Source organism: Gasterosteus aculeatus, chromosome 4 (assembly GCF_964276395.1).
Source record: "Gasterosteus aculeatus chromosome 4, fGasAcu3.hap1.1, whole genome shotgun sequence".
NCBI lineage: Eukaryota > Metazoa > Chordata > Actinopteri > Perciformes > Gasterosteidae > Gasterosteus > Gasterosteus aculeatus.
The window spans coordinates 932,509-956,746 of NC_135691.1; the positions used below are offsets into that span (position 1 = coordinate 932,509).

General features: G+C 48.5%; 2 protein-coding genes across 11 annotated transcripts; both read right to left on the reverse strand.

Moving 5' to 3' along the window:
- Positions 1-3,782: 3,782 nt before the first annotated feature.
- Positions 3,783-6,026, reverse strand: nkx3-2 (NK3 homeobox 2). The gene is made up of 2 exons (XM_040175620.2): positions 5,315-6,026; positions 3,783-4,878 (listed from the first exon to the last, which is right to left on the reverse strand). The coding sequence occupies exons 1-2, from the start codon at positions 5,685-5,687 to the stop codon at positions 4,454-4,456; spliced, it is 798 nt and encodes a 265-aa protein (XP_040031554.1). The 5' UTR covers positions 5,688-6,026; the 3' UTR covers positions 3,783-4,453.
- Positions 6,027-12,661: 6,635 nt separating this feature from the next.
- On the reverse strand, positions 12,662-23,830 carry bod1l1 (biorientation of chromosomes in cell division 1-like 1). 10 transcript variants are annotated; one of them, XM_078101677.1, is made up of 27 exons: positions 23,553-23,830; positions 22,020-22,144; positions 21,727-21,917; positions 21,157-21,657; positions 20,547-20,696; positions 20,288-20,448; positions 20,099-20,195; positions 19,867-19,987; positions 19,730-19,787; positions 18,116-19,655; positions 17,993-18,042; positions 17,803-17,908; positions 17,666-17,709; positions 17,552-17,594; positions 17,413-17,474; positions 17,248-17,323; positions 17,096-17,154; positions 16,939-17,002; positions 16,776-16,807; positions 16,157-16,676; positions 15,338-16,111; positions 14,970-15,091; positions 14,781-14,859; positions 14,621-14,673; positions 14,396-14,535; positions 13,474-13,548; positions 12,662-13,199 (listed from the first exon to the last, which is right to left on the reverse strand). In XM_078101677.1, the coding sequence occupies exons 1-27, from the start codon at positions 23,667-23,669 to the stop codon at positions 13,082-13,084; spliced, it is 5,478 nt and encodes a 1,825-aa protein (XP_077957803.1). In that variant the 5' UTR covers positions 23,670-23,830; the 3' UTR covers positions 12,662-13,081. The 10 variants fall into 10 exon arrangements, with proteins under 10 accessions (XP_077957803.1, XP_077957801.1, XP_077957800.1 ...); XM_078101675.1 differs by having other exon boundaries at positions 15,338-16,676; positions 17,666-17,706; positions 17,803-17,875; XM_078101674.1 differs by having other exon boundaries at positions 15,338-16,676; positions 17,803-17,875.
- Between the last annotated feature and the right edge of the window lie 408 nt (positions 23,831-24,238).

The following is a 24,238-nucleotide window of genomic DNA, read 5'->3' on the forward strand; positions in this document are numbered from 1 at the left end:
CATGGAGTGTGTGTGTGTGTGTGTGTGTGTGTGTGTGTGTGTGTGTGTGTGTGTGTGTGTGTGTGTGTGTGTGTGAAATAACGTATTGCAAATATTCAAACAGCCTCCAGAACGTGCAAACATTACAACACTTGACAAACCAGGTGATGCTTTGACTATGAAGGAAAATCGTCTTGTCTACACTTTCAGGCGGTGACTTTCCGTAAGAGGGACACGTTGGGGACAGATTTGAGCAGGTGGGATTATATTGGCTGTTTTTTAATCAAGTAAAAATGGAAGCCGCGCCCCATGAAGCTTTGTGTAAATAGTTGTCACTAAGGTCTTCAGATCGCATTGCCCACGTTTGATGCAGATCTGATTTTCTTAAGAGGAGTTTGATGAAGAATTGCAAGAAATTGACAGAAATAAAAGGAAAAATCACATAATATTCAAAATGGCCGACTCCCCTTCAAATTTTGGTCAGGGGTTTATTTTTAATTTGACAAGTTATACAATTCAGCGTCAAACGTAAATCTATTTTACAGATTAGGATTAGGAGTATACATTTTTATTATACTGTATAATTACTTATTACATCTATGCGTGAATCCATTTTGACTATTTATATAGTGTACACCTGACTGACACTATACTCTTGTAGTATTACACACACACACACACACAACTGCACGCACACACGCACCATCTTCTCAAACAGAATCCCATTTAAACCGATTTAAAATCTGCATGGCCAACGACCACTGAAGGGTTTTATTGCCCTCGTGGCGTCAGCAGGGTTGAAGGTTGATGATATTCAAGAGGAATCACACGTTTTGGGAAACGGGACGAGAGAACGTTGAGGTAGAATTACTTCTCTTTGGTTTTCATCAATGATTCCAATCGGTTCAAGACACAAAGCTTGATAAACTTAACATATTTAAATTATCCTGACAAGGTTGATGGTCTCAACCTGGAACAGAATCTTCACCCTGAATGATTTATCTCTCCAATTGTGCTGCGTGTCTTTGGGTTGTTTGTTAGTTCAGAATATTGCACATCATGTTTTGCTCCAAAAAGCAAGAAACAAACTATTCAGTGAAATGAATGTAAAATAGAACACAATTGTTCTTGAGGAATTAGACCTTTTGACCTTGAATTTTATCCACTACAGTCAAACTGAACGTTTTCCCGCCGCCGTGTGAGCTGCACGTGTTCACTGAACCCAACGAACACAAGTTTTTCTTCTGTCTGCAGCTCTTCACTCCGCTGTGATCTCAGGATTTTCTTTACTGCGTCACTAATTTACTATTCACGTGCATCTGCTGCGGAGTGTTTGAGTGAAAGTGCGCGCCGCAGTAGTTTAAAGGTTGAGGCCTTTTACGCGCGGCGCGGGGGTCGCTAACCTTGATGGAGAGGGATTTGCACCTGGGCCACTTTGCAGCAGGTGACACTACCTGGCTCCTCGGAGAACACGGCGGGATTATGAGGGTGTGATTGACAGCAGCCGCAACCGGACAGGAAGCTTTCGGGGGAAATTAAAGCAGAAGGTTGGAGGCAGAAAGGTGGAGACGGAGGCGGGTTCACATGTTCTGTCAGTTACTTGATTGAATTTCTCTGGTGAAATGTTACCGCGTCGCTGTGGACGAAGCACAATTCGATCCAAGCAACAAAGAATATAAAAACCAAACGGATGATCACTTACTGATTCACTCACAGTCGGACCTGTATCAAATATTGCGTTCGGGTGGTCATTATTTACATATAAACTATATGTATTTGTAGTCTGAATAACCTCGGAATATTAATGAATAACATGAACATCATCAAAATGCATCAACAAAGAGATAGAAAAATATTATCCAGTCACATGAAAACTGAACTGGACACGAATTTAAAAATGAGTTCGATTTGATGGCTTTTCAATCGGGTTCGTGAACGAGGAGTAATATTCTGTTACTCACTTTAGCTAATTCCATAAATGAACACGATGTATTAATTGGCTACATTATTGCATTTGAGAATAACACTGATAAATATCTCCTTTACACTCAGGAGCTCTTCAGCGTGAATCTTCAAATGATCTTGTTTTGAAAAAGGTTTTAAGTGAAACAGATTTTGAAACAGTTCGGAAGCCTCACAGTGAGACCATTAGAGCCGACATCGGGCCATTGGAGCTTCTTTTACTGGGTCGCTCATCTCAAGGACCCGCGCGGGGTCTTAACGGCATTTTCATCTGACCAATAACTGCTGCTGGGATTTTATACAAATGAATTAATTCGTTCAATTATCATCATCCCAAAAAGCGAAGAGCAGGCTGAATCCATAACTCACACAAACACCCCGAAATCAAAATGAAAGAGCTGCGGGCCGTATCATTTCAAAATGAGACAACAATAATATCATCTGCAATTTAACAGTTTCATTTCGGTTCGAAATCCCATTTCTTTACTCCGCGAGCGACAAAAAGCTCCAACGGCTTCTACGTGTTTGGTCACAAGGGCACAAATAGATCAGGATTGTGCACAAACCCCATGGTTTAATGGACGCGACGGGCGCATTCCGGGGTACTGCCAATAAATACACCAAACACGCGCGCATTGGATGAGAGGGAATCACCGATGAGGGGGTTTGCGTTTCAACCAACGCGGGCTGAAAGGAAAGAACCTGCACGTGCAGGTAAAAAGGAAGCCACGTGGGACGGGCCGCTCCTCGCGAGGCTGCCTGCATCGAGGCTGCCTGCATCGAGGCTACCTGCATCGAGGCTACCTGCATCGAGGCTGCCTGCATCGAGGCTACCTGCATCGAGGCTACCTGCATCGAGGCTGCCTGCATCGAGGCTACCTGCATCGAGGCTACCTCGGTTGGGGACGTCTAGGCGGCGCCATGATGTCCGGCGGCTTGTTTCCACCGTGAGGGTCGAGGAGGATTAAATCCACTCTGTTCACACCAGAACGTTCGGCTCGTGTCCACAATCTGCCGACAGAAGGAACACTTGATTCCTTGGACATCTGGTGTATTCCGCCACGCAGGCCTCACGCATAGAACACGCACTTTTATTCAGATGTCCGCAGCGGGTGTTTCATCGTTTCAGAGGCAGATGGATGCTGACCGAGCAGAGAGTTACAGCATCAGGCCTCAGACCATTAAGAGAAGCGTAACACATTCCCCCAGTTGGCCGAAGTCGGCCGTTTACGAGGTGCCAGCTGTGACACCGGGCTCCGTGGCCCCGGAACGCTCCTCGCGGGTGTCGACATGCGGCCTCGAGGTGTCTGTCTGTCCGCGACGCACAGCAATTCATCACTGTTTGACAGGCGTGTTTGGGAGGAGAGGACAAGGACTTCGGTGCGAACAAGGACTTCGGTCAGGCCACGTTTAGGCGTTAAAAGCTTCCGTTTCGATTATAAATAATAATAAAGTTGCGTTATAGAGATAATGTGCAGCATCAAGGAAGAATATTGATATTTTCTGCATATTTAGCGAAAGCACAAAACGCGTTCCCAAATCAACCGCTGAGGTAAATGTTGCTGTTAAACAATAATAAACCTGTAAAGTCTTATAAATCTGCCAGTTTTTATTTTATTTTAAATGTGGTCAGAAAGGAGGAAAGAAAAACACCAGAAGTTTTAATTCCTCGTTATTTAGTTGATTTGTTTTTTTCCTGTCGCGGTTGTCAAATTAAACTGAATTTGTAATCCAGTTCATTGTTAGATAGTAAATGTGTTAATTATTATAATGTTAAGATGTAACATTGGGTAACCTTTCCAATCTGGTAACACAAACCGTAAAATGAAATTGCATCCAAATGAAGGTAATGCCTGATATGTTTTAATGTTTTTTTCAGTCATTTTACACGAATAACACATGTACATTTCAATTAGAGCGGCTCTGTTTTATCACCTTTAGGCCAATAACACAGGAGCGCCTCCTGTCATCCCCACGCGACCACAATGCATTTTACATCAAAGTGACGTCACGTAAATAGCTCCAAAGTGCTGAAACATCTTACCTTTGCAAACACAGCAACGAAAAAACACCTGTAACAGACAGTTAAATGTAACGTCAAAGGAAAGGGTCTATTTCCAATCACTGCAGAGGTAGGAAGACGCGTGTCAAATATAAACCAACATCACGGGACATTTTCTGTCAGTTCAGGCCGCAGGTTCCCAAAGCGAGGTCCGCGGAGCCTCGGAGGTCCTCGCGGGGCTCCCGGGCAGAGAAAGGAATACTTCAAAAGTTAATAGTGTCACTCCTCAGAGGTCAAAATACTACATTTTAAAAAGGAGGTGCGCTCTCCCCGCTCACGGCCGTGTACTACACAAACGGGGGAGTATTTGTGAGTATTTGAGGACGTGGAAGCGGTTGGGGAGCCGCGACGTGGCCCGAGGCCCCACGGTGAGATTAGTCCCCCGGGTCTCATCCTCTGCTCAGGGAAACAGTCAGTCAGTTGTGGGAAGGAATAAATAGCCACAGATTGTCACGGATTCCCCGCACACGCGGAGAGCGTCCACGCGGGGAGGCAGTACGCGTACGGGTAGTAGTAGGACGGCTGCAGGGAGAGCAGCGGGGGCCGCAGGATCTCCCCCGGGCCGTACTGTCTCTGGTCGTCTCGCACCAACACTTTCACCGCCACCTTCTTGGCCGCCGGGGTGGACGCCATCAGGTCGGCGGCCATCTGGCGGCGCTTCGTCTTGTACCGCCGGTTCTGGAACCAGATCTTGACCTGGGTTTCCGTGAGCTTCAGGGAGGCCGCCAGGTCGGCCCGCTCGGGCCCGGACAGGTACCGCTGGTGGTTGAAGCGACGCTCCAGCTCGAAGACCTGCGCGTGAGAGAAGGCCGCGCGGGAGCGCTTCTTCCGCTGCTTGGGCTGGTCCGGGCTCCTCCCGTCCGGCGCGCCGCAGTCTGGGAGACGGACACGCGCACATCAAACACGCGTCAAACAAGTCGATTCCTGCATGTTGTTTGTTGTTTCCGTGAACGCACCACGGCGCACCGGATGCATTAAGTACAAGAGTCTAATCCGGGTTTTTATTTTGCCCTCAATTTACTGACTCGTTTGTTTATTTGGGGGTTACTTAAAAAGACTCCAGTGAACCGCGTGGGTCGTTTTTAACGTTACATGGGACCATGACAGACTTTATAGAGCAGGGTAACCACTCGTATTCGCGCGTAAAAGCAGAAGAATCCGTGCGTAAAAGAGATCTTCTATCATGAAATAACTCACGGGAACAGGACTGATATCCATCAAAACACAAGTGGAGCCGATGGGTTCTGTTCTAAGACGAAGATGATCGGATCACTTTTACTTGGCGCGCATCTTCATCTTCATCCTACTCACCCGTCGCGTTGTTCGGCTCGCTGTCGCTCTTCGCGTTCTCCGCGGCCGCAGACTCGTGGTCCGTTTCCTCCTGCAAGCTCTCCTCCGGCACATCGGACGCCGGCTCCCCGTCCTTCCCCGACTTGCACCCGGCCGGGGTCTTGCTGTCGGCGTCGTCGCTGAGTCCCGAGTCCGAGTCGTAGCCCTTCTGGTCCGGCGGCTCACGCGCCTGCGCCTCGTCTCTCCGGGACCCGCCGTTCATCTCCCCGAATATTTTCCAGCACGCCGTCTTGGAGAAGCACATGTCCAAATCTGGCAGGTGTCGACCGTCGTCCTTCTTGTTGAGGATGGCCTGGATTGAGAACGGCATCAGCGAGTTGCCGCGAACGGCCATTTTTCCCAGAAGTCTGCTCGGCTCTTCCCGGTGAGAAACGAAGAGAAGTCGGCGTCAGTTCATCCACGTGTCGTGCTACTCCCCGGCGGAGCCCCGCGGTGCCTCATGTGTCGGTTCTGGGTCGCATCCCGGCGGGAGAAGCCGTGGAGAGTTTCTGCTACATCCGCAGGCTCGATGCTGCTCCTCCGCACGGCTCTGGCATCAGCCCGGGTTCGCTGCAGTCTCCGGCCCTTTTCACCCAACTCCTTCCACCGTCCACCCTCACCTGTGACTGACAGGCGCTCCGCGGCGCCTCCTATTGGCCCGAGCAGGGCGAAAGCCGCTTCGTGATTGGTCACTGTGATCCACGTCACGATGCTTTCACTCGGGGGGGAAAAAAGTGAAAAACAAGTTACGATGGAAGCGACGTGCAAGTTGCATCCAAACGAACTATTCCGCCCCCAAAAAACGTCCCCCCGGGTCAGCAGCCGGCATGTGATCAATAACGCAGGATGCGCGTGGCAGAGCGCGTGCAGAATAATGATAATATTATATATGATAATATTAAGAGGATCGTCAAAAGAGTTTTGCGTAAAGGTGTGAGAGACCCGCTTATCACAATATTCAAGAAACGTGCCATTAACTTAATTACGCTCAAACCTTCACAGCCAATTTACACATCAGTTTGAACACCAGTCACATCAGCATTATATTTAATTTCATTCCTCGTGCACTGTTGTCTTGTCGTCCATTGTCGTGCTGTCGGCTGTTACGCACCAACCGCCAAGTCACATTCCTTGTGTGTCTGACACGTTATGGCAATAAATGTTTCCTGATTGCTTCCCAGAAACACGTATTTAATTGTTGTAGTTACTTATTTCAACGAGGGGAATTTATTTGACTTCATGCAAGTCGGTTTCTATTTAATAATTAATGCTGATATTTTAATTTGGCGGGTTAAAAGGAAAGCGTGGACCGATGTAGATCCTCATCACGTGTTAATAAAAAGCCATTTGGGGGATTGAGCATCACTACGTGCCGCCGATCACAGCCTTCAGGAGGGTTTTATTAACCATCAATACCCATTTAAATGCTTCTTCACCCTACAGCTCCTGAAAATAACCATTTTATCACTGAGAATAGGACGCTATTGTTTAAGCAAATTAATAAATATTTAGAATTATAGAATGTATAAATTATATGTAATAGACTCGAACACTACTATGTGTTTTGTTTATAACAGTATTTCCCCCATTTAATATAACGAGCTTTAATCAATAACTAAATCTGTTTCAATAAGTAAAATAAAGAAATTATATGAATCAGTGCAGCAGCATTAATACCGTTTTATGAAATAAGTCCTTACATAATGCAGTCAAAATATAATTTAGATATAATAATAATTGTGAGGCGTAATGATAATTAAATTGATAAAAAATAATTAGTTCTGTTAACCTGTTTTTTAAGTTAAACGTTACAGTTGATAAGAGAACAATATAAGAATCGAAAATCAAAATTTTTTGATTTGGGTGTTTTGCAGTTTAATTTGTGTTGGTTGAGACTTTATTTCTGCCCGTGAACCAAATTGAATATATATTAAAATAAGAATAAACCAACAAACAAGCGCGTAACAGTGTTCTCTCTCTCTCTCTATACAGATCTATATTTATATATATCTATATATAAATAAAGATCTGTCCACGAAGGCCTTTGTGTTCATTAAGTAAAACGTATGAGCCAATGAACAAAATAAATGACGCTTGTTAAGTCTTCAAATTCATAAGAATAATAAAGAAAAGATATTAAGAAATATTGATTCAGCTTTAGTGCCGCTGTGTCTTTGTGTGCACATATTATACCATCTAGTGGCCACTAGAAACCCTCTCAGCTCTTGACTTCTTCCTTTGGGGTCACACGTCTCATTGACACGTGGTGACGTTTGTCTGCTCACTGGAAGCATTGAGGCCTCCTCCAATGAAGACAGACCTCCTCCGATGAAGACAGGCCTCCTCCAATGAAGACAGGCCTCCTCCAATGAAGACAGACCTCCTCCGATGAAAACAGACCTCCTCCAATGAAGACAGGCCTCCTCCAATGAAGACAGACCTCCTCCGATGAAGACAGGCCTCCTCCGATGAAGACAGGCCTCCTCCGATGAAGACAGACTTCGATGGACGTGCACGTGTCCTCGGGCGGAGGAGAAGCACAAACCACTGAGGCGCTTTCACACGTCCTCGCTGTAGAGACACACAGGACATCGCGTGGGATTCTCTGTGTCCTTCGTCTTAGAAGCTGCCTCCACGGAGCTCCTGGTTCTCTGCAGGTCACCGAGCCGGAGGAATAAACAGCAGCTTGTTTTCATTCAGGCCTCCAAACACATGAGTGTCTGAGTGTCAGCTTCCCTGTGTCTTTGCCGGTTAGAGGGGATGACAGTAAAAGCCCCTTCGTGTACATAATGGTGATTATACAGTTCAAATGTGAACCGTGGGTTCAACGATTAGTGGTTTTAATTTTGTAACATCCCTCTGTGAAGCTTTGAATGGAGGTGAGCTGAAGATACACAGCAACATCTGAACGTCTCTTCTGTAAACAACAAATCTGAATCTTCTGAGAAGTTGAAGCTCTTTAATCAACAAAAAAAACTCCACTGTTCTCGGCACAATTCCTTTGTTTTTGGTCAATCAAATAAATATAAATTAAAATGAAAACAATTAAATGAAACAATAGAGTTGAGGCGAATGAAAATGTTATTTATTAATTCTCATTATGTGTGAAAAGGGTGATTCCATGGTCCTGGAGCCTGAAGGGGGGAGGGGGGGGGGGGGGGTCCTCAAATGTCTTCTATTGCTTAAAACCCCAACATGTAACACACAATAAATAAGGAAATGTTCATATTTGAGGAAGTGGAATCTGTCAATTTGTCTTATTTTTGCTTGATACAATATAAATCATTTCATGTGCAGACATGGTTGTGAACCATATCTTATATTATTAAATTATTTTAAATGAATATTTTCTGTTTTCCTCAGAGGAAACACGCACACGAGACACACGCGTTGCTGTTTGTGTGTCTGAACACTGGAGCTTGTCGCCCTCTGCTGGCGAGCAACACGTGACATGATCACTGCATCAGGAGGTAAAAGGTGTCGACTGTTCTCCACATGACCGGTTCCTTCACCCCCCCCACCCCCCCCACCCCCACCCCCGCCCTCCGTTCAATACACGGTGCCCCCCCCCACGAGAAATCCCATCTGATGCAGCAACACACCCGTCGCCGTGGTAACGGCTGCGTTCATGACAGGTCTTGAATTGTTTTCTTCTCATGTGCTGGTATGAGGGAGGAGGCTCACAGCCCCCCGTCCCCCCGCCGTCCCCCCGTCCCCCCGTCCCCCCCCCATGTGAAAATAGCTTCCAAATGGTGTTCAGATGGAGCAGCACAGGAGTCATTTGCAGTAAACGCTGCCTCTGGATTTCTCTCCTCATATCAGGTCCACCGCCGCAGCGCCTTAATCAACCCCAACGCTGCAAAGTGGGACAGACCGGGGGGGGGGGGGGGGGGGGGGGTTGGGGGTTGGGGGGGGGGCGGTCACTGGCAGCTTCAAGTGGGCTTTTAGTCACCCAAGTTCCAATTGATCTCTCTCCCCTGAAGAATAATGATCTCTGCGCGCGATGGAGCGTAGATGGAGGGGGGACAGAACACTTCAACGGGACACTGAAGCAGGAGACGAGTTCCTGCTGCTCAAAACATCTCAGCACAGTTACTGCAGGCGGGGGGGGCGATGGGGGGGTCTCGGTTCCAGCACAGCTGATGTGTGTAGATAGCGCAGGCGTCATTTATAGGTGACTTTCCGGCATAAAGCTCTCAGGGCCTGAAGGGGCCTCGGCTCCCTTCGTCCTCCTCGCGCCCAGATGTACTCGTCTGACCCGGTTCGCCGCTGACAGGGGTTAGTGACCTTAGTTAGTTAGTAAGTTACCTAAAACTATGTTGCATATCTACATAAAATCCCAGAGAAATGGTTTCAGAAATGAAATGTTTGAATATCTTGTGCTGTGTGAAAGAAAACAGACACTATAATAGAAATATCGGTAATAGAATCCTCACATTTGGCTCAAATCGATTCATTGAAGAAGGTTTTCAACACCGTGAAGAAAGAAAATTATTTTTATTTTCCAACTTTTATAACACTGTTGAAAACATACATCTTTAAAAAATATATTTAAGAAAAAGATTTCCTGAAACAGCTCAAACAGTAAATGAACATCCGTTTGTTTGTTTGTGAATAACTTCTCCCACCTAGAATGGACCCCATGAGGTCAGGTGATCACATCACAACAGGAACATCTCAGACATAATCTCACCTCAACTGCACAACTCTTTCAATACTGCAAAGACCCCCGGCCCCCCTCGGCCCCCCCTCGGCCCCCCCGCTGCTGCCTGTCGCCGGCTATTTCTGTGCCTGTGGTATGAAACCGTTGTGACGTTAAACACCTGCTAACTTTTACGTGTTGAGTAGGAGCGGCTGAATGGGGGAGCATTATGTTCCCTAATCCCCCGTAGAGGAAAGACCCCCCCCCCATCCCCTCCGCAGAGACCTCCCTTCCCTCTGACAGGGAGCCCCCACCTGAAAGGAGGCCCGCACTGAGCTGTAATTGTGAGGTTTGCATCAATAACATAATTGACACTCCTCTGGGTGCCAGTTGGATATTTAATGTAAATCTGCAGGAAATGCTTCATTTCAAATGGAACTTCGAAGGTTGACATTGTAGTATTATATATTATATGAATAACACATTTGAATATTCTTCTGGCTGAAGTTGGCTGTAATGTAGAAAAACTATTGTTGGAACTTTCAATGTGTCTGTTTGTGTTTTCTTTTCTCCGGAATGCAAGAAAAGGGTCAAATGTGGTTTTCAGAGAGATAATTAGCAACTAGAAAAAGTAAATATTTGGCATTTTTAAAATATAAATCAAATATTTCCGTAAAATAGTTGCCGATACATTTTCCTGATCTCTACTATTCATATTTGTTTAATATTTCCCTTCATCCACTTTGAGTAAATGTGTCAGTTGTAGAAACACTGTGATTCTTTGTAGTTTGATCGAGAGCTGAAACTTCTTTCCTTTCAGGAGCAAATAGATTTGTTTCACTTGAAGCATGTTTCCCAGCAGCAGTTAGATTATATGATCTAATATATATATATATATATGTATATAGATCATTATAGCGCTCTCTTGCTGCTTGAGGTCCCTGCTGTGCTTTTCTCCGTCTCGAGCATAAAACATGGCGCCTATAAATTATTCTAATGCGCCTGCAGAAACCTTCTGAGCTACGAGGCAAACGACGTGTAATAAAACGTGAGTGAAAGGAGCGCTGTTGGTCTGCCAGGCCGCTGCTCAGAGGAGCTCAACCAACCCGTTAAAGGAGCAGGAAATACCTGGAGGAGGAGGAGCACCTTCAAGTCCTGGAGGAGGAGGAGGAGGAGCACCTTCAATTCCTGGAGGAGGAGGAGGAGCACCTTCAAGTCCTGGAGGAGGAGGAGGAGGAACACCTTCAAGTCCTGGGGGAGGAGGAACACCTTCAAGTCTTTGAGGAAGAGGAGGAACACCTTCAAGTCCTGGGGGAGGAGGAACACCTTCAAGTCCTGGAGGAGGAGGAGGAGGAACACCTTCAAGTCCTTGAGGAAGAGGAGGAGCACCTTCAAGTCCTGGAGGAGGAGGAGGAGGAGGAGTACCTTCAAGTCCTGGAGGAGGAGGAGCACCTACAAGTTGAGGAGGAGGAACACCTTCAAGTCCTTGAGGAAGAGGAGGAGCACCTTCAAGTCCTGGAGGAGGAGGAGGAGTACCTTCAAGTCCTGGAGGAGGAGGAGCACCTACAAGTTGACGAGGAGGAACACCTTCAAGTCCTTGAGGAAAAGGAGGAGGAACACCTTCAAGTACTTGAGGAGGAGGAGCACCTTCAAGTCCTGGAGGAGGAGGACGAGGAGGAGCACCTTCAAGTCCTGGAGGAGGAGGAGCAGCACCTTCAAGTCCTGGAGGAGGAGGAGGAGCACCTTCAAGTCCTGGAGGAGGAGGAACACCTTCAAGTCCTGGAGGAGGAGGAGCACCTACAAGTTGAGGAGGAGGAACACCTTCAAGTCCTTGAGGAAAAGGAGGAGGAACACCTTCAAGTACTTGAGGAGGAGGAGCACCTTCAAGTCCTGGAGGAGGAGGAGGAACACCTTCAAGTCCTTAAGGAGGAGGAGCACCTTCAAGTCCTGGAGGAGGAGTACCTTCAAGTCCTGGAGGAGGAGGAACACCTTCGAGTCCTTGAGGAAGAGGAGGAGCACCTTCAAGTCCTGGAGGAGGAGGAGGAGGAACACCTTCAAGTCCTGGGGGAGGAGGAACACCTTCAAGTCCTGGAGGAGGAGGAGGAGTACCTTCAAGTCCTGGAGGAGGAGGAGCACCTACAAGTCGAGGAGGAGGAGCACCTTCAAGTCCTGGAGGAGGAGGACAAGGAGGAGCACCTTCAAGTCCTGGAGGAGGAGGAACACCTTCAAGTCCTGGAGGAGGAGGAGGAGGAGGAGCACCTTCAAGTCCTGGAGGAGGAGGAACACCTTCAAGTCCTGGAGGAGGAGGAGCACCTTCAAGGTTCACAGGAACGGTCCCAAACCTCATTAGAACCTACTGAGCGCTTTGAGGCCTCCTGATGTTTAAACGATAGACGAATGTTTCACTCAGTTTGTCAGGTTTGTCCCCCGTTAGCGAGAAGGACCTCCTCCTCCTCCTCAACCTCCTCCTCCTCCTCCTCCGATGGGTTGGTGTCTTTCTCTACTTATATGTTCACAACGACACATGAGGGGAAACAAATACAAATGTCCTCATCCGTTCGGTTCAGTTCTCCTCAGATGTAAAAAGCCGATAACAGCTCATTATTCTCCCATGATTCACATTTTTTAAAGTATGTTTAATTAAAAAGCAACCAAAGTGGCTCAAACAAGGAAAGGAGGAAACAATATTCAGTATTTTTATATTTATGTAAAAAAGGCCTTTACATGAACAGCGAGACAATGAACACAATTGTATTGATCAACAGAAACAGTACAAATCAATTGATTACAAACAGTTCTGTCACATGTTATTAAAAAAAGAAGCTTTTATTCCCTTTTGGTTATTAGGAAAAAAAAAAAACTTCCATTCACAGAATGAACGTTGGACTCACAGTGACGTTTACGATGTTTCACAGTGAAATATCAACTTTGACCTCGGATCACGCTGGACTTTGATTGGCTGATTGATCGGCGCTGAACCAACAGGAAGGAGGAACGTGAAGCCACGCAGAGCGTCTCGCTGTCCGCGGCGAATGAAGCAGAAACGTCTTCCTGCGGCTCCCGGGGGCTCTGACCCCCCCGACAGCTTCAGCCCTCTGCTGGACGTCCTAGCGCTTGGCCCTCTTGGAAGGGGGCTCCTCTGGCTTCTGTCCACCCCGTGTTCGCACCGCAGGGGGGCTGGCCTCCCGCTTACGGGCCCCCCTGGTCGCCTGGCCCCTCGTCCCGCTGCGGGGGGGGAAACACGGAACAAGTGTCAGCGCGTCACAAGTGTCACATTCAGGCGCCGTAAAGAGAAGAGGACTTCAGGAGCAGTCGGGTGCATCTTGTCAGGAGACCTTTTTCCTTCTAAAAGCCTTTGCGTGAAGTTCTGATTCATTGGACGAGTCGAGGGACATTTACGGCTTCATCGGAGCGTCCCTCTCATTGGCTCAAAACGTCCCTGATATCCTTAACGAGAGGCTGTGATTGGCTGCGGGGAGCCGGTTGGTTGTGAACTCACCGCGTGGCGGCGGCGGCGGCCTCGTCTCTGCCGCCCTGCCGGCTGGCTCGCGTGGACGGTTTGCTGGGCTTGTTTCTGGAGGACAAACGAGGGACAACAGGAGGTGATGGACAGAACTTCATCACTTCAGGAGCCCCAACGTCTGCAGATGAACAAACATCTCCAACATCCACGTTTCACATCAGAAGAACCAGAAAAGATTTAGTACCACGGAGTCGTGTTACACGTCCGTGTATTAGTACCACTGTACATCCGTGTATTAGTACCACCGAGTCGTGTTACACATACGTGTATTAGTACCACTGTACGTCCGTGTATTAGTACCACCGAGTCGTGTTACACATCCATGTATTAGTACCACTGTACATCCGTGTATTAGTACCACTGCTAAGTCCGTGTATTAGTACCACTATACATCCGTGTATTAGTACCACTGAGTCGTGTTACACATCCATGTATTAGTACCACTGCTAAGTCCGTGTATTAGTACCACTGTAGGTCCGTGTATTAGTACCACTGTACGTCCGTGTATTAGTACCACTGAGTCGTGTTACACATCCATGTATTAGTACCACTGTACATCCGTGTATTAGTACCACTGCTAAGTCCGTGTATTAGTACCACTATACATCCGTGTATTAGTACCACTGGTAGGTCCGTGTATTAGTACCACTGTACGTCCATGTATTAGTACCACTGTACGTCCATGTATTAGTACCACTGCTAAGTCTGTGTATTAGTACCACTGTACGTCCGTGTATTAGTACCACTGTACGTCCGTGTATTAGTACCACTGTACGTCCGTGTATTAGTACCACTGGTAGGTCCGTGTATTAGTACCACTGTACGTCCGTGTATTAGTACCACTGGTGGGTCCGTGTATTAGTACCACTGTACGTCTGTGTATTAGTACCACTTGTACCTCTCGGCCTCCAGGCGAGACGCCGCCCGTGTCGTCGCTCTGGTCGCGGCTCCCTTTTCTTCCTCCTCGTCACCACCACTGGCAGGTTCCTCCACACGAGGTTCTTCTGGACTGCTGTCCTTCTTCACGTCCTCTTCAGCCTGTTGGATTATGGGTTACATCTGAATGCACATCGGGACACACATGGAGGGAAGTGAATACACATTTGGAAGGCGGTCTCCTCACCTCCACAGATTCCTGCATCTCCTCAGATCTCCTCCTCTTCATCGCTGGTTTACCTGGAATAGAAATATCCAACAGATTTTAGAACATAACTGAGGTTACGTCCTAACGTAACTGAACGTTACTGAAGGAGGACACCAAAAACAGGAGGGAGTTGAGCTACGTGTGTCGGCGGGGTCTCCTGCAGCTTCAGACCGAAGGTCGACTGGACTTCCTCCTCCTGCAGATTCCTCCTCAGTGGTCTAACATTTAGTAAAGAAACACACAGCTAATATCAGTCATTGTGTCTGCAGGCAGAACTCTGCTGTCGTGTGTGTGATCACTTCTCAGGAGTATCTGTGTGTTAACGCACCTCCTCTCTGCCGGTGCTCTCCTTCTCCTGCTTCTCCACCATCTCCTGCTTCTCCACCATCTCCTGCTTCTCCTCCATCTCCTGCTTCTCCTCCATCTCCTGCTTCTCCTCCTTCTCATCATCTGAGGGTTAGAAAAAGCAACATTGTGGAAAATGCAAACAATTTATTATAACAAAATAATCACTTAAGTTAAGAGCCGGGAACAATTATTTTCCTCATCGTCATCCAGAAGAGAAATGCTGACATCTCCAGCTGCATCTTATGATCAACAACTGGGATGAGGAGTAAAATACGAAGACGTTTGAGGGCTAAATATTCATCAGTGCCTGAAACACCAGGAGGCCCAAACCCGCCCGCCTCCTTTTACCTCCAGAGGCCCCTCGGCCTGCACGCCTCCCCGGGCAGCTCGGAGGTTCCTCCGGTTCATTCGGTTCCTCAGATTCCTTCGGTCCCTCCGGTTCCGGCGTTTTTTCTGGTTCCGGCAGTTCCTCAGATTCATTCGGTTCCTCCGACTCCGTCTGTCCCTCCGGTTCCTCTGGTTCCTTTGGTTCCTCAGATTCCTTAGGTTCCTCCGACTCCGTCGGTCCCTCTGGTTCCTTCAGTTCCTCCGACTCAGTCGGTCCCTCTGGTTCCTTCGGTTCCTCAGATTCCTTCGGTCCCTCTGGTTCCAGCGGTTCCTCAGATTCCTTCGGTCCCTCTGGTTCCTTCGGTTCCTCAGACTCCTTCGGTCCCTCAGATTCCTTCGGTCCCTCTGGTTCCAGCGGTTCCTCAGATTCCTTCGGTCCCTCAGATTCCTTCGGTCCCTCTGGTTCCTTCGGTTCCTCCGACTCCGTCGGCCCCTTTGGTTCCTTCGGTCCCTCTGGTTCCAGCGGTTCCTCCGACTCCGTCGGCCCCTTTGGTTCCTTCGGTCCCTCTGGTTCCAGCGGTTCCTCAGATTCCTTCGGTCCCTCTGGTTCCAGCGGTTCCTCAGATTCCTTCGGTCCCTCTGGTTCCTTCGGTTCCTCCGACTCCGTCGGTCCCTTTGGTTCCTTCGGTTCCTCCAATTCCAGCGGTTCCTCAGATTCCTTCAGTCCCTCTGGTTCCTTCGGTTCCTCAGGTTCCTCCGACTCCGTCGGTCCCTCTGGTTCCTTCGGTTCCTCAGGTTCCTCCGACTCCGTCGGCCCCTCTGGTTCCTTCGGTTCCTCAGATTCCGGCGGTTGCTCAGATTCCTTCCGTCCCTCTGGTTCCGGCGGTTCCTCAGATTCCTTCGGTCCCTCCGACTCAGTCGGTCCCTCAGGTTCCTCCGATTCCGTCGGTCCCTCTGGTTCCTTCGGTTTCTCAGATTCTTCCAGTTCCATCGATTTATTTGGTTTCTCAGATTCCTTTGATTCCTCTGGTTCCGGCAGTTCTTCTGGTTCCTTCGGTTCCTCAGATTCTTTTAATTTCTCCAGTTCCTCAGATTCCTTTGATTCCTCCGGTTCCATCAGTTCCTCAGATTCCTTTGATTCCTCCGGTTCCATCAGTTCCTCCGGTTCCATCAGTTCCTCTGGTTTCGTTGGTTCCTCAGATTCCTTTGATTCCTCCGGTTCCATCAGTTCCACTGGTCCCTCTGGTTCCATCGGTTTATTTGGTTCCTCTGGTTTCTTCAGTTCCGTCGGTTCCTCCGGTCGGTCTGTCTCCGCCTCCTCTCCGGTTCTGACCTCCACAAACTTCTCCTCATCTTTCTGCTGAAGAGCAGACGGGTCAAAAGGACACAGAGACATTTCAAGTAGAGGAGAAGATCTCTACAGGATGATCATTTATGTTCTTCAGAAGGTTCCATTTACCTCAGCAGGCTGTTTCATTTCCTTCTCATCACCTGATCAGTTACAGAAACATAAAACACACAATAATGAGAACTTGTTCCTGTGTTATTTACTAACTAGATGATAAAAGCATTTAGTTAAAAAACATCTGAATCTTGAAACAATGAAATGAGTAATAAGTCACCAGGTTCTCCTCCTGCTGAGGAGAGCCTTCGTCTACGTCCCCCTCGTCCCTCCGGCTCGTCCTCCTACGTCACAAAGAAGCGTGATTAGAAAAAGGCGTCAAAGATCTGCCAGATGTGGAACAGATGTTTGCCCCCAAACAAACTGTTTAGCGTCACCTTGTTGGACGAGTCGGTCGTCTTGTCATCGTGCTGGCCGTCTGCGCTGGAGACGCTACCTGAGAACACAAGCAAATACATATAAATACATATATATATATATGCGTGTGTTTCTCGCCATCAGGAAGATTTCACAGAAAGTCCCAACTCACTGATTTGTTGGACGGGTTCGGACCGACTGTCGGGTTCCGTGAGCTCCTCGGTCTTCTGCAGGACGTTGTGTTCCATCTGCACATCAATCCAGAGACACAAGGACAGAGGAGACATGAGCAGGAGAGACCAGAGAGAAACGCTGCCGCTGGGAGGAGCACACTTACAGTTCGTGGGTTCCTCTCCTCCGTTTCTTCCTCCGCTGTTTCCCTCTCAGCTCCACCTGCAGCTGAAGGGTGGAGGGAGGGTAAAGACTTCGGCCTGTGCACTGTGCCAGAAATACGCTTTGATCAACACTGGACTTACTGTCGTCCACCTCGGCCTGCTCGTCCTCAGCTTCTTCCTCTGCCTGTAAAGAGGGATGAAGTGATGAGATATGAAGGAAAGGCGCGAGTAGAGTAGCGAGTGACGGGAGCTCACCTGCTCGTGGGTCTCCGCGTCTCTGCTTTCGTCCCTCGTTCCTGCTTCGGACACAACACAGAAGGTCAAGAAGGTCGATGCAGGACGACGCCTCGCCACGTCTTCCTCACACCTCCAGAGACGTGACTCTACGTTACCTCGTAGGCCGCTTCCCTCGGGACGGGCTTCTGCACCTTCAGCTTCATTCTCAGCGGAGGTGATGTCCTCCTGCTGCTGAAGAAATGACGGGTTTCCACAGCAACGCTTCAGGGTTACGCGCGCAATCACATCGTGAATGAAAGAAGCTCAAAGGGAATAAAAGACACATTTCAAGTGCTCTTTATTCACCTGCTCGGATGTTTCCTCCGTCCCGACTTCCTCCTCAGAATTAGACGGATCTGTGGGGGAAACGTTATTCTGAGGACGCGTTCAGATCAAAGGCTCACGTCACCACGGCGGTTTGCCGTTTACCTGCAGCGCTCGGCTCGTCCCCGGAGGCCGTGACCTCATCGGCCGGAGGCTCTCCTGGCTCGGCGCCATCGGTTTGCATCCGCCCTGGGGGGCCGCGGTTCCCCCGCCGGCCCGTCGTGGAGGACACGGTGCTCTCGGGATCCATGGAGAGGAGAGTCAGAGCCGCCTCTTTCATCTTCAGGTCGGCCTCCTGCAGGGTCGACCCGGGGGGGAGTCTGGCCCCCGCTGAGGTGCAGACGTCCATCAGAGCCAGCAGGGCGTCGGCCGGCGGCTCGGGGGGGGCGGCGCTCAGGGCGTCACGGGGGTCGTCGGAGGCGGCGGCGGGGTCGGAGTCCGTGCCGGCGTCCCGGAGGAAGGAGCCTTTCTGCGGCTGCTCCTCTTCATCGGGGGAGGAAAGCAAAGACTTTTCCGGTGTGTCCTCTGGGGGAGTCTTCGTCTCTTCTGTCCTCACGTCTTTCTTTTCTGGGACTTTGTCCTTCTTCTCCGCTTTTTTCTTTCCACTCTTCAGCTCCTGCAGAGGCTCCTCGCAGCCCCTCTGCTCCTTCGCATTGACCTTCTTCTCGGGTTTGCAGGCGCTCGGAGCTTTACTGTCAGTCCTCGATAACAGAGTCTTGGTCTCCTCTTTGGACTTGGATCTGGCTCTTTCCACGGTTCTCGCTCTATCGGACGTCTTGGCCCTTTTCGTCTCCGTTTCAGAGCTGCTCTTGACGGGTTTCTGGCCGTCTTGATCTGCTTTTGTCTTTTCCTTCTCGCCGTCTTTATTGTCGCTTTTGGATTTGGGCCGGTCCTCGCCGTGGCTCTTGGACCTCTTCAGCGGTTCCTTGGAGAGTTTCTCTTTCTTCTTGGAGCTGTCGGGCTCCATGTCCTCAGACGAGCAGGCGGAATCAACACGCAGGAGCTGCTTCTGGTCACTCCTCGCCGAGGTTCTCTCTCCTTTGGCCTTCTCCTTTTCTTTGCTCTTATCTTTCTCCTTCTCCCTACTCCTGTCCTTGTCGGCTTTGACAGCCTCCACAGACGCAGCTCTGGACTTCTTGCCGGAAGCGTCTTTAGGACCTTCATCTGCGACACCTTCTGACAAAGGCGGCTTTCCTTCTCTGGTGGTTGGAGCCATTTTCTTCTCACTTTTGATCTTAAGTTTCTTCTCACCTTTCTCTTCAGGGGTCCCTTTGACAGCAGCACCTTCCTTCTGCTGGGCTTCATCTGCCTGATGTTCACACTTCTTCTCCTGCTTCTGTTTGGCTTTGGCGCGTTCGTCTGACGCGCTGCGTTCTTTCTCCTTGCGTTCTTTCAGGTGAAGTTCTTTACGGGAGAACCGGTCGAACTTCCCGACGGAGCGCTGCTTGAGCGCCTCCTGGGAGCCTTGCTCCAGCTCCAGGATGAAGGAGTGAGTCCGGCTTTTGTCGCACAGCCTCTTGGGCTCGCTGGAGTCCTCTGAGGCGCTGCCGCTCGTCCTTCTGGGCCGCTCGTCGGAAGAGGCACATTCCGACAGAATTCGGAGGCATTTCGGTTGCGGGGGCTTCAGGGCCGCGGATTTCACTTCCTGAGTTGAAACGACAAAACGTTTGTTACATCGAACCTGTGGAGTCACTTTGATTCACGGCGGCTCTCACGTACGGCTTTCCTGGGTCCTTCTGCATCTCCTCTCCTCCTGCTTGGAGCATCTCCGTCCTTCCTGCAGGGTGAGAGCGATGAGTAGACATTTGGCTGTTTTGGGAAGCGGCGCGTGGATCCGCCGGCCGACGGTCACCTACCTCGAGTCCAGCTTCCTCTTCCTGTTGAGGGCCATCTTCTTCTCCAGGACCTTTCTTTCTTTGCGAGCCTCCTTGGCTCTCGGGCCCTCCAGAGAGGCTCCGCCCTTCTGTTTCCTCTGGTCTGCGCGGGAAACAAAGTGGCTCTTTAAGACCTCCGAGGTGAGGGGACAATGAGGACAACGGGACTGAAGGTGCAGATCTCTGGATGTTCTCTTCAGCAGGAGGCGAGTACCTTGTTCTTCCGCCTGCGCGGCTTTCTGCTTGCGCTTCTCCTCCATCCGCTCTCGGTTCTGCTGCCTCTTCAGCAGCCGTTCCTCTTTGTCCTTCGCCTGCGGGAACACAGCCGGACGGAAATCAGTGGGTTTTTTCGACGCGATGGACTAGTTTTCCCAGGAACGCCTTGGATTGACCTTTAACTCACCGCACTTCTCCGACGCTCTTCCACGGTGATCTCATCATCCGAGTCGCTATAGTAACGGGAGTAGAGGAAGGGCTTGTGCACGTACGCCTTGCGCCGAGGTTTCCGCTCTTCTTCCTCTGCGTCGCCGCCGGCTTCTCTCTTTTCTGCTCCCTCCTCTTGATCTGCCGGAGGAAAAGAAGATGTTTACCTGGGCTGGAATATTCCTCGTTCGATGATTCTGTTTGAGAACAAATGGTTGAGACCGTCGTCCTGCACCGACCGTCCGATTGAAGTTCTCCCTCTTCAGAAGAATCCGACAGCAGCTCGTCGTCTTCACTTTGTTCCTCCAACGACGACAAGTCGCTGGTGTGGACGGAGCTCACCGTGATGTCGCTCAGCCCGTCCAGGTCCGAGTCCTCCAGCAGGTATTCTGCAAAGACACGGCTAGAAGACCTCAAAGTGGCCTCGAGGTCTTCATACAACTCGTGTTCTCGATTTGTTGTAACAACTCGGATCAATTGATCGGCCAGATAAAAAACTATTGATCAAATATCCACAAATAAGAAATATCATGTTTGGATACGAGTGTGTATGTAGACTGTTAGTTTACCAAAATTTACTAATTACAAAACGCGCCTGCAGTCAGAATCCACTTCATGGAAACGTCTTCACATCAATTTAATCCTCCAGTTATTTTTTAGGTTCAAGATTGTTTCTCTGACAAATCTGAATATTTTGAAAAGACGACGTCTTCCAAATTGCTTCAAGCTGTCCAACGACAGATGAAGGACCCAAAGACATTTCTGTGTGCTCTTCATCTCCACAGCTACGAAAGACAAAGCACAGCTTCATCAGAGACGTTCTCAGAGGATGAGGAGACATGAGCTCACCTTCTTTTATCCTCTCTCGGTCTTTGTGCTTGGCCTGACTCGTAGATGTCAGCACATCATCACCATCACCACCATCATCATCATCACGCTTCTCTTCTGCGGGTCTTCCTGTTGTTTTGCTGGCCGCGCTCTCTCTCTCCTCCTCGGTCTGCTCCTGAGCTCCAGGCTCCTCCTCCTCCTCCATCTTCACCTCCTCCATCAACGCTTCTTTTCCCAGATCCATGTGTTCCTGAGTGTCCTCCGTCTTCACTTCTAACGCCTGGACCTCCGCCGCCGGCTCCCGGGCCTCTTCCAGCGTCCTCCCGTCATGGTGGCCGTCTCCTTCCTCGTCCACACTCATGTCCATCTCGCCGTCCTCCGCCGGCAGCGCGAGCTCGTCTGGGCCTCTGCGTCCTTTGTCCGAGCCGGCCCTGACGCTGGCCTCCTGGTTGAGGGAGGTGATGGTGTCCAGGATGGACATGGCGTCGCCGGCAGAGGTGGTGGCCGGCGCAGAGGTGGAGGCTGCGGAAAGGAAACGTTAACCCGGTTCAGCCAGACACAGTTCAGCAGCGCGGATCTCGGGCGCGGTACCTTGCTCCGGGTCGCTGACGTCAGGTTTGGTCTCCGTCGAAGGAAGCGGCAGCGGCGGCTCCTCCGAGTAGCTGCCGGGCGACAGGAACTCCCGGACCACCCGCTCCACCTGCGGCCTGAAGAGATGGTTGACTTTGGGATCCACCACCTGGGCCACGATCCTGTCCACTCCCTGCTCCAGCATGCCGGACCTGAGAGGGACAGTCGCATCAACGGTGGCTCCCTCGCACGTGAACCTTCGTTCTGCAGCATCGTGACAAAGAGTCGGGCGGCGTCGCTCCGGTTCCACTTACTGCAGCACAAGTTGGCGGATGTTGTTTCTCAGCTGGTTCTTGTTCAGATGAGGACTCCACGTGTGGTTGGACAGGTGGTTGGAGACAAAGTTGTCCACTCTTTGTTTCAGGTTCAAGTAAGCTGGCTGAAGGAAAAGAAGAAATGAATGTTGTTGGTGTGTGAATTACAAGCTAACGGAATCTGTTCAATACGGAGCGTTAACATTTACTCAGTTGGTGTAATAACAACATAATTCAGTTTATAATAATGTAAACAAAAAGTAAATGACAGAAATCAGCCTATGATTCCTAATCAATAATTAACTCAGACACCACCTGTTAAATCTGATGGATTTACATCACCTGTGAACCACAACACCTCTCTGTGTTATTATCTACAGCTACACAGAAATGAATGGAAGCATAAAGCAACAATATGTTTTATAGATGGATGAATAGATAGATGAATATATGCATGGATGAATAGATAGATAGATAGATAGATGAATATATGCATGGATGAATAGATAGATGGATGAATAGATACATTACATTATGTAATGTAATGTAATGAATGGATGAATATATGCACGGATGAATAGATAGATAGATGGATGAATTGATAGATAGATAGATGAATATATGCACGGATGAATAGATAGATAGATGGATGAATTGATAGATAGATGAATATATGCACGGATGAATAGATAGATAGATAGATAGATAGATGAATATATGCATGGATGAATAGATAGATGGATGAATAGATACATTACATTATGTAATGTAATGTAATGAATGGATGAATATATGCACGGATGAATAGATAGATAGATGGATGAATTGATAGATAGATGAATATATGCACGGATGAATAGATAGATAGATAGATAGATGAATATATGCATGGATGAATAGATAGATGGATGAATAGATACATTACATTATGTAATGTAATGTAATGAATGGATGAATATATGCATGGATGAATAGATAGACAGATGGATGAATAGATAGATAGATAGATGAATATATGCACGGATGAATAGATAGATAGATGGATGAATTGATAGATAGATGAATATATGCACGGATGAATAGATAGATAGATAGATAGATGAATATATGCATGGATGAATAGATAGATGGATGAATAGATACATTACATTATGTAATGTAATGTAATGAATGGATGAATATATGCACGGATGAATAGATAGATAGATGGATGAATTGATAGATAGATGAATATATGCACGGATGAATAGATAGATAGATGAATATATGCACGGATGAATAGATAGATAGATGGATGAATTGATAGATAGATGAATATATGCACGGATGAATAGATAGATAGATAGATAGATGGATGAATATATGCACGGATGAATAGATAGATGGATGAATAGATAGACAGATGGATGAATTGATTGATAGATAGATGAATATATGCACGGATGAATAGATGGAGAGAGGATGGAGCTCACAGGCACTGAACGAGTTGCACGTTTAAGGTTCACTGGAAGTAAAACGGTCCATGTTTTCTACCTTTGTGTCAACGTCTGCGAGGCAGTCCCTCCGGAACTGGTCGAAGAGCCCCTGAGTCTTCAGGTGGCCGACGATCATGGAGACGAGCTGCGGGTCTCCGGGGGGGAGGCCGGCCATGTCCGAGCGGAGTCCGTTAAACCGCTTAATCGGTTAATTCGAATGTGTCGGCGGGGACGTCTGGGACTTGAACGCACCGGAATGCTGTTATGGTTTCTGAAGTTCGAAGCGGGTTTGACCCGGAAGTAAAGTTTATTGTTCTGCTGAACCGGAAGTTCTTTGAAAGCGAGGGCTTTTGTTACCTACCAAAATAAAGGTTTAGAAACATTATTTTACATCTGCTTAACAACCACCCATCACACACAACATGCTCTGCTGAGTACGCTATTTGGTAAGGTGTGACGCTGTAACCGAAAAAAGCCGGATGTTAGAAACGCGTTAAATGATTATAAAGTAAAGACTTTGAAAGACGCCTTTTAGTCAAAGCCACACAAAACACTTTTACACGTGATGTGACGCCTGATTTTATTATATTTGGAGCCCTCTAGCAAGAAACACTCTCATAACATTAATATGAAATCCATCGCTCTAATTCGTGTTTTCAAACATTAAACCGACTTGGTACAATTTACCAGATGGTTGTTCGTGACGCAGACAGAGCGGTTACGTCATTAATCGTGTATTTATAC

Bases quoted from the DNA above. Each gene is read 5' to 3' on its own strand.
- bod1l1 (XM_078101667.1), bottom strand. From the start codon at position 23,669: ATGGCCGGCCTCCCCCCCGGAGACCCGCAGCTCGTCTCCATGATCGTC. The intron at 17,710-17,802 runs GTAACGTAGAGT...TTGTGTCCGAAG, and splicing joins CGAGGGAAGCGGCCTACGAG to CAGGAACGAGGGACGAAAGC. The intron at 15,092-15,337 runs GTAAAAGGAGGC...TCTAACCCTCAG, and splicing joins AGGCCGAGGGGCCTCTGGAG to ATGATGAGAAGGAGGAGAAG.
- nkx3-2 (XM_040175620.2), bottom strand. From the start codon at position 5,687: ATGGCCGTTCGCGGCAACTCGCTGATGCCGTTCTCAATCCAGGCCATC. The intron at 4,879-5,314 runs GTGAGTAGGATG...TCCGTCTCCCAG, and splicing joins CGAGCCGAACAACGCGACGG to ACTGCGGCGCGCCGGACGGG.